The 13,369-nt window shown below is 45.0% G+C and overlaps 1 protein-coding gene across 1 annotated transcript in view; it reads right to left on the bottom strand.

Annotated features, from left to right (window-relative positions):
- Positions 1-13,369, bottom strand: part of PPP1R8 (protein phosphatase 1 regulatory subunit 8) — a 44,021-nt gene that overhangs the window by 21,140 nt on the left and 9,512 nt on the right. The window contains exons 6-8 of the mRNA XM_039564496.1: positions 12,478-12,583; positions 11,959-12,031; positions 11,706-11,788 (exon numbers count right to left, since the gene is read on the bottom strand). Of these exons, the coding sequence (XP_039420430.1) occupies positions 11,706-11,773 (68 nt within the window). The 5' untranslated portion in view covers positions 11,774-11,788; positions 11,959-12,031; positions 12,478-12,583. The remainder of the gene's footprint in view (positions 1-11,705; positions 11,789-11,958; positions 12,032-12,477; positions 12,584-13,369) is intronic.

Genomic DNA, 13,369 nt, shown 5'->3' with positions numbered 1-13,369 from the left:
TCAGATTCAAATGCTACAAATGAATCTCATGATACTGAACTACTGCTTGAGATAACATCCTCAAGTAGTTGGGATTTGGCACTGCTGAATCCATGCTAGAATACACCACCTGAACCACACAAACACAACAGAAGTTCCAGGCTCCTTACTGCCACTCAGGAAAGATCCAGAGCCGTGTGACCATGTTCAGAAGGAATCAGAGGAACACTCCTCAACAGCTGACACAGCAATGGTATCAGAAGGAAGAAACTATAAATGCGTAATGATTTAACATCATGAATGCTGTATTAGCTCTTGTTCTCTTGTGAAGAAGGAGATGCTAGGGTGATAACCAGGATGGATGGCTTCATGGATGGCAAGAGAGAAAAAAATAATGGAGAACATACCTTCAAAAGCTTGGAAAAAACATGATAAGTATCCATTCTCTTTGTCCCCTCAATGAGCAGGGCAAAACTAGAGTATACACTGTCATGTGAAACACAAGAAGCAAGGAGCCCTGGATCAAAAACCAGCTCTGGATCTGAGTGTCTTTTCCAATACTTACATCATTTGCGCTGTCACTCAGCGTGATGGGATAAAATTTTAATTTAACAAAGGAAACTTACAAAATTTGTGGAGATTAGGTCTGGTTTTAATGTTAAACATGATCACCCAGACAGAGCCTTCAGGTCCTCAAATCCCTTTGTGCCTGATGGCCAAAGCCCAGAGTGCACACAAGAGGACGGAATACTTCAGACATGCGTAAGTTACTGGTCACTACCACACTGTGACAGGAAACCCTCTAAGCTGTTGTTTTCAAAGATTTCAGCCAGTTTTATGCTCTTTTCTATAAAAAGAAATCAGAATAAATAAAATTCTCCTCTTACCAAGATATTTGTTGATCACAAAGCTGTTGCTCATCGTGTGCACCACTAATGGAAATGAGTGATGTGCCCTTCTCAAAGCACAACACACACCACAGGAACTGAGCCCAAGCCAGCACTGGAATTGGATTAGGTGACAATTTCCTCTGCTTCTTAGAAGCATCATTCTTGCTAAACTTCCAGTTGCAAGAAACACAGCTTAAAAAGCCTATGGTTCAGACTGGATGATTACAGACCTTCCCTGAATTTAAAACAAACAAACAAACAAAAATAAATTGCACTGTGTTTTCAGGAAGATTTCTGATTAGAAACGTGCCTGCTTCGATTGAACAAAGCATTCCACTTGGATTAAAGCATTTGCCCAATTTCACTTTGGCAGTATGCACCTTTTCTTGTTACAGTGCAGTTCCACACAGAACTAGGTTTTACTAGCTTGCTTTGGTTCCCTTGGTTACTTACTCAGGAACAAAGTCTTCATGGAATACAGTGAAATTTGGAAATTGTATAAAAAATTTAATTGAGAGCAAGGCCATAAATATTCTATTAGAGACAACTTCAGGTTTTATGACATCAAAAATTAATTCAAATTACACTGAATTAAATAGGAAAATTAGTATTAAGTAGTGAGCAACAATGGAACAATTGTTTCATAAGATTATTCCTACATTTCCAGAGCGAGAGCAGATATACTGGAAGTGTAACTCACTTGCAGAAATCAGAGGGAGACAGGACTGTAGCGTTTATGCCTACCAGGAAGACATTTGTATTCTGACAGCTGGATTTCCACACAATTTTTTTATCACATAATTCTTCTTATTCTTTCCCTTCAGTTATAAAAAATATTCCCTTTTTAAAGTAAAGGTAAGCTTCATTAAGTACATGTAACACAAGACTACGCATTTTCATGAGCATCTTTTACAACAGCACTGACACTTCTCTAGCTCACATGCAGAATCCCAGAATGGTTTGGGTTGAAAGGGACCTTAAAGATCATCCAGTCCCACCCCCTGCCATGGGCAGGGACTAGCCCAGGTTGCTCCAAGCCCCATCCAACCTGGCCTTGGACATTTCCAGGGATGGGGCAGCTACAGCTTCTCTAGGTAGCCTGTGCCAGGGCCTCACCACTCTCACGGGGAAGAATTCCTTACCAAAATCCTATCTAACCCTGCCCTCTAGCAGTGGGAAGACATTCCCCCTTGTCCTGTCCCTCCACCCCTTGTCCAAAGTCCCCCCTTAGGCACTGGAAGGGGCTCTGAGGTCTCCCTGCAGCCTTCTCTTCAAGTGAACACTACCAGCTCTCCCAGCCTGGCTCCAGAGCAGCTGGGTTCCAGCCCTTGCAGCATCTCCATGGGCTCCTCTGGACTTGCTCCTACAGCTCCATGTCCTGCGCTGGGATGCCAGTGCTGGAGGCAGCTCTGCAGGTGGGGTCTCACCTGAGCAGGGCGGAGGGGCAGAATCTCCCCTCCCCTGCTGCCCACGCTGGGGGATGTGCCCAGGACACGGTGGGGTGGTTCTGGGCGCCAGCACACATGGGTGGGGCATGTTGAGCTTCTCATCAAGCAACACCCCCAAGTCCTCCTAAGGGCTGCTCTCCATCCATTCTCCACCCAGCCTGTAGATGTGCTTGGGACTGCCCCAAATTATTATCCATCAGGTACAGTAGTAGTGTTTTCATTGGTTTTTGAACAGTTGTGTATTGCTGGTGACTGATGGTCACCCTGTGCTTAGACTATATACTTGTGTATCTGTTCTTTTATTTCTGAATATAAACTTGGCTCCTTTTACTTCTGAATGGTTATTTTCTGGCTTCAAGAAGTTCTTGCTCTTAGTCTCCATTTTCCACTATACACTTCTGCATTTTATCTTGTTTTTACTGTCCTGGTCTTCATATTATACCAAAAGGATTGGATAAGTCTCTGGTCTCTATGCTGATCACACTTATGTCACTAACAAGTATTGTAGTCACTTTTGTCAAGGTAAGTAATAAAGAAACCCAATACTAATAGGGTCGGCCCACAGACTATTCAACTCTTCAAAGTCAATTCTTTATAAGTGCATGGCTCTTGTATGAATCCTCCACTGTGTCTTAAAATGATCATCTCCTGTGTGTCCTGTGAGAAACAGTCTTGAAGAGAGATGGTCCATCTGACAGCCTTTCGCAGACACAGCACCTCTGCTTCCCTGCTTTGAATAATTAGTCCCTTCCCTACATGCCTGAGCAGCTGGACATGGTGACGCTGGAGATTTCCCACAGCAGCTGCATGCATGGATTAGCTGGCCTTATAGAAGACATCAACTGCTTACAATGATCAGCAATTAAATATTTACAAGGGATACCACTGAACAAAACCAAGTTTCGGCACAGGTTTTAAAAACATTTAAATACCCACAAGCAAAGAAATCTTTCTTCTGTACTAGAAACAGAAAATTGTGTTTCCTTGCTTTCTTCACCTCATGCTCCACAGGCCAGGCCGTATCCATGTAACAAAGAAAAACCATTTTGGAAAAGAAGGCCAAGGCCATTAACACTTTGGAATGTGCCAAGGAAGAGAACTGAAGTTTTACAAATCAGGATCTCTTCCACAGGGCAGATTCAATGCTGACATGCCCAACAAGGTTACAATATCTAAATCCAGCTGAAACTCAGAAGCCTGACTGAAGTAAGTTACTACAAGAAATTTTGAGTTGTTGCTATTAAGGACATAGACAGGACAGCCATAATTCTATTGTGTTAGCTTAAAATTAGGTCAATTATTTGGGTTTCTAAATGTGGACTCAGAACCTAAATTTAGCCACTTCCTAAAAATCTTGGCCTCTGTGACTACTGTACATACCTTCATGTCCAACTTCAAGGACAGGGTGGAATTTGCAGAAGTCTGAAGCTCACACTCTCCAGAAATCTGTGTAAAAGCATTGCCAGGAATAGCCAGTTCTTGGCCAAAGAAACTAACGAGAAAGAATTGCTGCCTTCAAACAAACTATTTCTAATGTATGTCCATTCCAGGACAAACCTGACATCCCCACTACTGGTGTGTCAAGACAGAGTAAAGAAAGAGTCACAATTCCAAACACAAGTTACATTAGGACAAAAGTACAGCCAGGCAGTATCCATTAAACATCTGATGGTCACTTTGAAACTATACACCAGATACTCTGTACCTCAGAAAAATCACTTTTACTCCCTAAAACCAGCTCAGAAGGTTCGCAAAAGTCTTAATCAAACTAAGATGTGTAATTGTTATCTAAAGACATTTTCTCATCTCATGGTATAGCTACATTTGAATCTACAGGAAGTATGGGCACCATCTTTATTCCAACTGTAAATGCACAGCCTAAATCTTCGCTAACGTGTACAGAGGAGTTACAGTACATGCACAGACACATTCTGGCATCGGCAAGCACTATTCAGATGGCAACCACTGTTTTTCATCTGTCTTAAGCAAGTTTAGCTGCTGGAAACACAAGGAAAGAAATAATAAATATTTTATGGATTATGAAGAAGTAACCTATAACAGCACAAAACTAAATCAAAGCCACAACTTAAAACTGAAGAAAACTGGGAATTTCAGTGCAGAAGTCTTTTCTCAAATACTATCCAAGTTATGGGAGAACAGGTACAATGATGGAAGCAAATTTCAAAAGCATGGGCAATAACTTAAAGGCAAGGAAAAAAGCTACTCCTTTTGATTATATCTGAAATGTATTTCTCATATGATTGGTGTTCACAGGCCCCAGCCAGCTTTCCTTAGAAGCAGGAAAACAAATAGATAGGTGAAGACTGTGATTTTGATTTTAATAAAGGTCGATGAGGCTGAAGATAATTCACTACAGAAGAATCTGCTTCTGACTGTGAAGACTCTCTGCAACTCCATGCTTTTGGTCACCCAAAGCTCTTGGAATGAAGCCCTACAATGCTGCCTACACAGGATACTTTTTGGTGCTTGTGCAAGACTAAGCTTCCTGCAGGATACCCTTTACACCCTTTTAAGTCAGAGCTTTGAGTAACACCACTATTGGCACCTGCTACTGCAAACCACCTCCACTCTGGAGAATCCTACCTGGGAAAGGCCCATCACTGATTCCACCTTATACCTGTGCACTCTTCGGTTGGCTCTGAAAGGAACAAATACTTTAAAACCATGAGCTGGAATCTGCAGCTCAGTAGATGTCAGCAGAAGGCATCCAGAGCTTTAGTGTGAAATATAGTCTACTTATTTTGCAGAACAGAAAAATAACCAGAAATAAATAAATCTACCTGGTAGGAGCGCTCCTCACTTCTACAGGATGAGGCCATGGTTATCAGCAGCCAGCATCACCCAACACTTCCCATTTTGGGTTCACTATTCAGCAGAACACAAACACTGTGACTGGAAGCTCTCCAGACTGGCTCCCTGCTAGTTCACTCTTTTATTTTTATTCTTATGAAACAACAGCTTTTGGGTTTCAAAAGGAGCATGAAGGAAAACCACAAAGCTTTCCCTGGTATTAGCTGCCATGTCTGCACGTGCCAGCTGGCCAAGATCAAACTGTATCAGGCACTCCTTTACTTCACAGGTAAAAACACACAAATGGCCCAACTTGGTCCCTAAAACCATTACAATGCACAAACATACAACTGAGTCCAAGAGAAAATGAAAAGTTTCCTTACAATGTATAAGGAGAGAGTCCAGACAGGAACTTTGCTGTACCTGAGAACAATTTTGGAATATTATTGTAAAAGGACATTCAGGTTGCAATAAGTGAATTACAAAAAAATCTTAAAAATGTGAGAACAGAACAGGACCTGGCACCCAAACACGCTCCCCTTACTCCTGGGTTTGGATCATCTCCCAGATTCAACCTCATTTCTCATCCAGCACAAGATTGTGCTTCAGAACCAAATCAGGGCAGGAACAGAGGAAAACTCTCTCTGTCAGACCCTGCCCTGCTGCAGCTAAAGACATAAAACAGGTACCTGAAGAGGCCCTCACAGTTACAGGTGTTAGAGTTCTCCCTTCCAGATGGGATTTCTTTACGAATTCTTCTGCAATAGCACGCAAGCCGCTGAGACTGAGCATTTCACAAGCTGTACTTCCCCAGCTGCTCCATCTACAGCTTTCAAAGGTACAAGTAATTCCAATTTACCACGGAATATAACGCATATTGTGATTACTGTTGTACAAAAACACTAGGAAAAAAGTAAAATAGATGATACTTTAAATTGCAAGTTGAATACCCAGAATAATTTTTGGCTTTATCTAGTCAACTGTGTCATCATCTTATGGAACACCATCCTGTCTCATGTAGATGTTTATTATTGTGTATATTCAGCACAAGAAAGACCTTAAAATAATGACGATTTCTTTTCCATGAGAGAGTTAAATGGCTGTACTAACTAAAGCAGGCACTTATAAACCAGGTCTAAATTAAAACGCACTCATGCACTGAGCACTACCACAAAGCACTGAGAGGCATAACACAGCTGAGTGTGCAGGGACAGCCCGGGCTCTGCAGGGACAGGCAGAGCTGGACCACAAAACTGCTCTAGTTCTCAGGTGCAGTGGTGTGCCTGTGCGATTTAAAATACAAGTGCTAGAGCACTGGGTAGCCATCCCAATGCTCTGGCACCCAAAGAAGACAGCAGAGCCAAGATCTCTTCACTGATGCATCACAAACGAACAAGGATACCCTGATCCAAAGCTCTACTCCCGGCAGGAGGGCGAGGCAGGACATTTTCAGGGATCCCTTCCACCGCGGGCTTTCCCACTTCTAACCCAGCCAAATGCATGGTCGCGATGCTTCTTCTCCGACACCTCACTCAGCCCTGAGTTCTTAACTCACGATAATAAACCCCCCAGGCTACTTTCAACCTGACAGATTTCCCCCACCAGATACATCCCTTGAGCAGGATATTTAATTTCTACCACACCGCATATTCTGTCTGAGCTCTTGGGAAAAGCCCCGGCAAACCGGGGAGGGCCCGGGGCCACCCCCGATGCTGTCGATGGCGGTACCCGCAGGGCCGCGCCCGGGCCCAGACCCCATCGGTCCGGCCAGCACTCTGCGGCCCCAGGGAGCGCAGCCCCGCACCCCTCATTCCCCTCGGCCGCCGCTCACCAGCTCGGGCACTCGAACAGGGACCCACCGCCCGCCGAGGCCGCGCTCGCCGCCATCTTGGCTCTGCCCCATTCAGCCCGCGCGGGGCACCATGGGAGGCGGGGATCGGCGCGCGGCTATCCCGGCGCGCCCCGCGCGGCGCCGTGATGGGCGGGGCCTAATGGTGCCCCGCCCCGAGGGCTCGAGCCGGCCCCGCCCCTGTAACGGAGAACGGCCCCGGTCCCACCCCTGTAACGCGGGAACGGCCCCGGTCCCGCCCCTGTAAAGGAGAACGGCCCCGGTCCCGCCCCTGTAACGCGGGAACAGCGCCGGTCCCCCGGGCCCCCCTGTAACGGAGAACGGCCCCGGTCCCGGCTCTGTAACGGGGGAACGGCCCCGGTCCCGCCCGTGTCACGGGGGAACGGCCCCAGTCCCGCCCGTGTCACGGGGGAACGGCCCCGGTCCCGGCTCTGTAACGCGGGAACGGCCCCAGTCCCGCCCGTGTCACGGGGGAACGGCCCCGGTCCCGGCTCTGTAACGGGAGAACGGCCCCAGTCCCGCCCGTGTCACGGGGGAACGGCCCCGGTCCCGCCCCTGTCACGGGGGAACGGCGCCGGTCCCGGCTCTGTAACGGGGGAACGGCCCCGGTACCGTCCGTGTAAGGCGGGGACAGCCCCGGTCCCGCCCGTGTCACGGGGGAACGGCGCCGGTCCCGGCTCTGTAACGGGGGAACGGCCCCGGTACCGTCCGTGTAAGGCGGGGACAGCCCCGGTCCCGCCCCTGTCACGGGGGAACGGCCCCGGTCCCGCCCGTGTCACGCGGGAACGGCCCCGGTCCCGCCCCTGTCACGCGGGAACGGCCCCGGTCCCGGCTCTGTAACGGGGGAACGGCCCCGGTCCCGCCTCTATAAGGCGAGGACAGCCCCGGTCCCGCCCCTGTAACGCGGGGACAGCGCCTCTGGCCAAGCAGAGCCGGGGTACGGCTGCGGTACAAGCAGACACAGCTGAGCCGGTACGAGCCAAAAGCCGCCTCTCTCCGGTATCAGCCCGGAGGCCGCAGCTGCCCCAGGGCTGTGCTCGGAGCCCCCACCCCGAGCGCCGCAGGCACAGCCACGCTCGCTCACTGCCCGGGCTCTCACGGCAAGCCAGGCTCCCCAGAATGTTTCCAGCAACTCCGGAGCGGTAGAACACACATCCGAGAGCCAGGCACACCGTGCCAGAATACTGCAGCAACAGGCACGGGAGTTTCTGACGGTGACTTTTCAACCTTGGGAACATTAGTGAAGACTTTAAAAATAGTGTCTGCAGCAGTTCTACTGCCACGATCAATGATGTGCAGAGAGGAGAGAGGAGTCAAGCAGTTACAGAAACCCTGAGCTCAGCCACCTGTAGCTGTGTCCTCAATTCCAGTTTCCAGAGGACTAAAACAGGCTAGAAGAAGGATAGAGCCTACAAATAATGCTCCCTTTTAGGCCTGGTGAGGAGCTAAGTGTTTTTGTTCTTATACGGCAGCGTGACACCCAAAGGATTCTGCCTGGCAGTGGGCATGCACAAATCAATAGCTTCTACCATTTCCAAGGAAAACTTCAAAAAAGGAGCAGAACAACACTGAGTTCCCTTGCTTTCAAGTCAGATCACCAATGGCTCCACATTCTAGTAAAAGGCAAATACTCAAGAGCTGACTCAATGCTGCTGAGGTAAGAGATTCATTTTCCTGGCATCAGCTATTGTACAGGACTCTGCATAGAAGTATTGTGTATGTCCTTGTGAAATGAATTTTGTGTTTTCAGGTAGTTTCATTCTGAAAAATCAAGGACCACAGAACTAAAGCTGCAGGAAACACTACTGTACTGATATAAAGTCTTCTACTCTGCTTAGAGAGGGAACTGCAAACACACATGTGCCAATGTCTAAACTGCAAGAGAAAGGAGCTCTGACAGAGGCTTTTAAAAGTGTTTATTGATGATTATTAGATGGAATGATGGCGCAATAGTGCAAACCACTGTGCAATTGGGAGAACACTCCCTTCCCAGCTTTCACGTTTACTTTATTACAGAAGAGACATGGAATGAGGATTAAGGATTAAATACAAAATGGGTCAGTATGCTGCATTTACCACCCCCCCTTGGGCTTTGGACAGATTACTGTTCCCTCAGTGCACGTCAGTTCAGAGCTACATCGAAGTGGGGAGTGGCTGCTTGTTCTGCTCAACCCTATGAGCTGGAAGCAGCAATCTTTTTCATTTGCACACACATTCTCAGTCTGAAAATCCTAGCACTTCACTCAGCCAGTTTCTGCACTTTCTGTTTCATAAAGAATTGAAAATACCAAATGTTCACAAGCCACACATAATACTTACTAGAACACTACAAGTGAGCTTCAAGAGCACTTCTTCAGAAGCAAGATTTCTGCTAACACTCTTCACTAATCTTGCTAGCTTGTAAACTTAGGTGCCCACTTCCTCATTTTTAAGTGTTTTTCTCCCTGGAAGCTTCTAAAAACAATTGAGAGTGAGCAGCTGAACTTTTTATACTTAGCGCTTGAGTCAGCATCGGAAGAGATTTATTTCTCCACTAGTAAGCGACCAGCTAGTTTGTCTAAGGAGGTTGCACTGTGAGATTCTAAGTCAAAGAACATTCTCTCCTCAAGTGATGCATTTTGTGAAAAAACAACCCCAACCACACCCAAAAAATTTAAACAACACAGTTATGAGTCTCAAGGCTAAACTGACCAGCATGCAGAGATTCAAATTATCATCCATGCATACCCTCCTTGCCTCTCAAATCTGTAATAACATCCTTTTCTTCAAGAGAATCTATAACCACAGCCACCTGGAGACAATAAAACCATGGGGCAGATACTGGAGACTTTAGAAACTGCTGGATTTACATAATGTGACTTGGTGGTGTGCTGTTTTTGAGTGTCATTCTCATTCCAGTCCAACAAATTTACCTACACATACAAAATGTTAAAGTTGTGCGACTTGTCAAAAACAAGACATCTCCAATTATTGATCACACTTCAGCATACAGCTGGGACAGGGCATAACACATTACAGAAAGCAAAACCACAAGATTTTAGTTACATAAAGCAATATAATTTGTATATTAACTGATAAATACTGTCTCCATGGGTCACTAATTCCAAATACTAGTTATCTGCACATTAGTTGCTAATATCTATTACTAGAAGGAGTTCCAGCTTGTGCTCTCTCAGGGTGGTCAATTCATCTCCGAGACTAGTCAGCCTGTTTGCTCTGAGAGAAAATATCTCAGCAGTGAGACTGGGTTCCATGGGAAGATTTCATTTTTTTGTCAGCCAGATAAGGAGTCCTATGATTATACAGGCCACAGCAAGGCCAAGAATCAGGATACAGATCTTCTTACGGGATTTCTTCTAATAAGAGAAAAAAAAAAGCCACTGACACCAGAAACACTTGAGGAAAAAGCAAGGCTACCATTCACATTACTAACTTGGGTGAACAAGAGCACTTGATACCCACAGTTATTTGAGAGAAGTAACTAGTGTGGTCTGAACGCTTTTATATGTTTCTTAAACTCCATGATTCTACAGATGAATGTTGTTAATTTTAGGAGTTCAGTGGTCTGAGAGATGCAGTTAAGTCAAAATGTGACAGGTTTTGCTTCTCTTTTCTCTTAAGGAAAATACAAGTCTCAGAGAAGACCAAACCTTTCTAGCTATTTAGATTTTTCAGGTAATCCTAATCAAACTCCTGAGCAGCTCTCCGACACAATCTTCCCATGGCCACTTGGGCTTGGTGTTGCATTTGTACATTTTAAATTATTTCATGTACATGGACCTGGATTTTACAGCTTTCCTCACTTTATTCATCACAGGAAACTACCATCCATATACACCAAACATTTTTAACTTGGCATCTAAGGATTTGAGGGTAGTTATATATAACCACTTCCTTCTCCATCCAGAAAAAAAAAACCACATGCAAAACATGTCCAACAGCTCCCAAACTTAGATTTATAAATACCTCAGAACTTTGGTAAGGAAGCCATGGAGAGAGAGACTACTACTACACGCTGCCAGATGGTAAAGGCAACTTCCGACCCTTGCACTCAACAGCATTGGAGTTTTATTGCCTTCCAGTATCTCCCACTTAACAGCTTGGAAGAGTCCAGTATTTATCTTGTGTGGAAGCCTGAAGTCCCAGCAGTAATGGGACTGACTAAAGCAGAACCCTTACCCCTTCACAGAAGTCAGACCTACAGGGACAAGGATGCTGAAAGGAAGCTACAGAAAACACTGGCTACTATACAGCTGTGAGACCCACTGCAAGAGATGTGATGGGACAGGGAGCCCAGACTATGGGATAGAAACTCAGCAGCTGGACAGAAGTGTTGCAAATCCTGGTCACCAGAAGTTACCTGAGTCTGGGCATAAATTTTTGCATATCAGTGTCTTGGCTGATATGTTTACAAGTTGGATACAACATCAGAATTTGTTCTTGTTTCTTCTGCTAACTCCTAACAACAACAAAGACAGGTAAACACTTAGGCTTGCAAACTGTGAAAGGCCAGACTCTATCTACTCTAAAGTACAAGGTGAATTTCAGTATCATGTTTTAGACTCAAGTGCTTTATATATTCCTTGCAGTCAATTTTGAGTGAATGCCAGCTTGCACGAGCTGGTTTTAATAACTAGTCTGGTGTGCTGCAGTCCTCAGTGTCTTGCTCAGCCTGTTTCATTATTGCTCAACTATACACTGACAATCAAGCAAGCACATAGAATTTACCTGATAATAGGCAGCTCTCTGTAACTGCTCACTGGCTCTTTCCACATGGACTTCTGCACTTTCCACATTTGCCTCTATGCTATCTATGGAAAAAGCAGGAGAACTCATTGCAAAATATTTCAGAGCTTCAGTGTTTAAAAATTATAACCAGAAATACAATATTTTTAATGCAAAATACTGAAAAATTTAATCCATGTACACAAAACATGTAACTGAATCAAGAAAAAACTTCTTATTATCCAAATGCACTTACCAATCATATCTCCTTGGTCATGAATCATCATGGCTAAATCCTTAAATATCTGATTGACATCCAAAATGTCTGCCTGAAGACAACAGTTTAACAAGTTACAACAAACACTGCGTACAATTTTTTCTAATCCTCCCTCTTAGCACCTCTTCTGACCATCACTCAAAGCATCAGAATAGACACCAGCATTCACTGACTGAGGTGACTTGATGTTACCACCTTGGGATTAACAATGGGAGCCTACAATACTCCTGCTACTGAATATTTGTTTCATCACATTAGCAATTAGCACAATATGAACGCTGTAACATGAATTGATCCTGCCATCTCTGAAGGATCACCAGTCAACACTGAGGGAAAATATACCTCCTTCAACAGGAGCAGGGAGATTATATTCGCATCAATCCTCTCTACAAGAATCTATTCCTCCACCATCAGCTCTCCTCAGCCCATCCCATTAATTAGCACTGCACGACTCCTTTATCTCCCAGTACTGTTAACTGTGCAGGATCGACTGGTCACCTCTAATTGCCTGATTGCGGTTTCTCTTTCTTTAATGAGTTCAAGGTCCTGTTCAGTTATTGCCACATCTTCTTCCTGAGACTGCATCTGATTCCAATCTTCACCACTAGAAAGAGAGGGAAAGTCAGTCTCTCCCTGACTGTAGGTACTTCAATGCTGCATTTTATGGCAAAATGAATTAAGTTTGAAGAGTTTTCTACAGAACAACCCCCAGGTTCTTGGCCCTGTCACTGTGTACAAGGGCAGGACCAATTTGTGACTGTTGTGACAATTGAAAAAAGGCACAGATCAGGCAATGTGAAGAAACTGGAAAGCAGTTACATGCATAGAACACTCAGTTCAAGAATGTAACAGTTATCTACAGCATTATAGAAGAAACCTGCTTATTTCAGTTCTGCTTTTTTAAGAAATACTTGTACATTCCTTGCTTCTTACCATCCCTCCAAAAAGGAGAAATCAGGGTGAAAGTTCTGATAGAGAGCAGCCTGCAAGCACATTAACAGAACAGAAGAACACCTGACAAACCTCTGGATTCAAAGCTTCTTGCTTATCTGGCATTTGGAGATAAGACTACAGTGTTTTAGTATTTCAATTCATTAGTCTAGTAAGAACTTTGAATTAAATTACCCACCAAAAGAGGTATTAAAACTCAAGTAACTCTGCATCCCAGTCTACCCCTCTCCTGATGAGCTGGTTCTTCACAACTGCTGCAGAAGTTACACCAATTAGAGTGGAGCCAGCACCTATAATACAAGGCCATCTCTATGTTCAGCTTAAAAAGTTCTTCAAGGGCAACATCTCCATCTTTTCAATAGAGAAGTGCACCAGAAAGCAGTGTACCAGTCCAGTGTTCGGTACAACACTAAATAGTAAGTTTTAAAGTCTTAAAAGT

Source organism: Corvus cornix, chromosome 23 (genome assembly GCF_000738735.6).
Source record: "Corvus cornix cornix isolate S_Up_H32 chromosome 23, ASM73873v5, whole genome shotgun sequence".
NCBI classification, from domain to species: Eukaryota; Metazoa; Chordata; class Aves; order Passeriformes; family Corvidae; genus Corvus; species Corvus cornix.
This window is presented reverse-complemented; position numbering and strand designations above follow the sequence as displayed.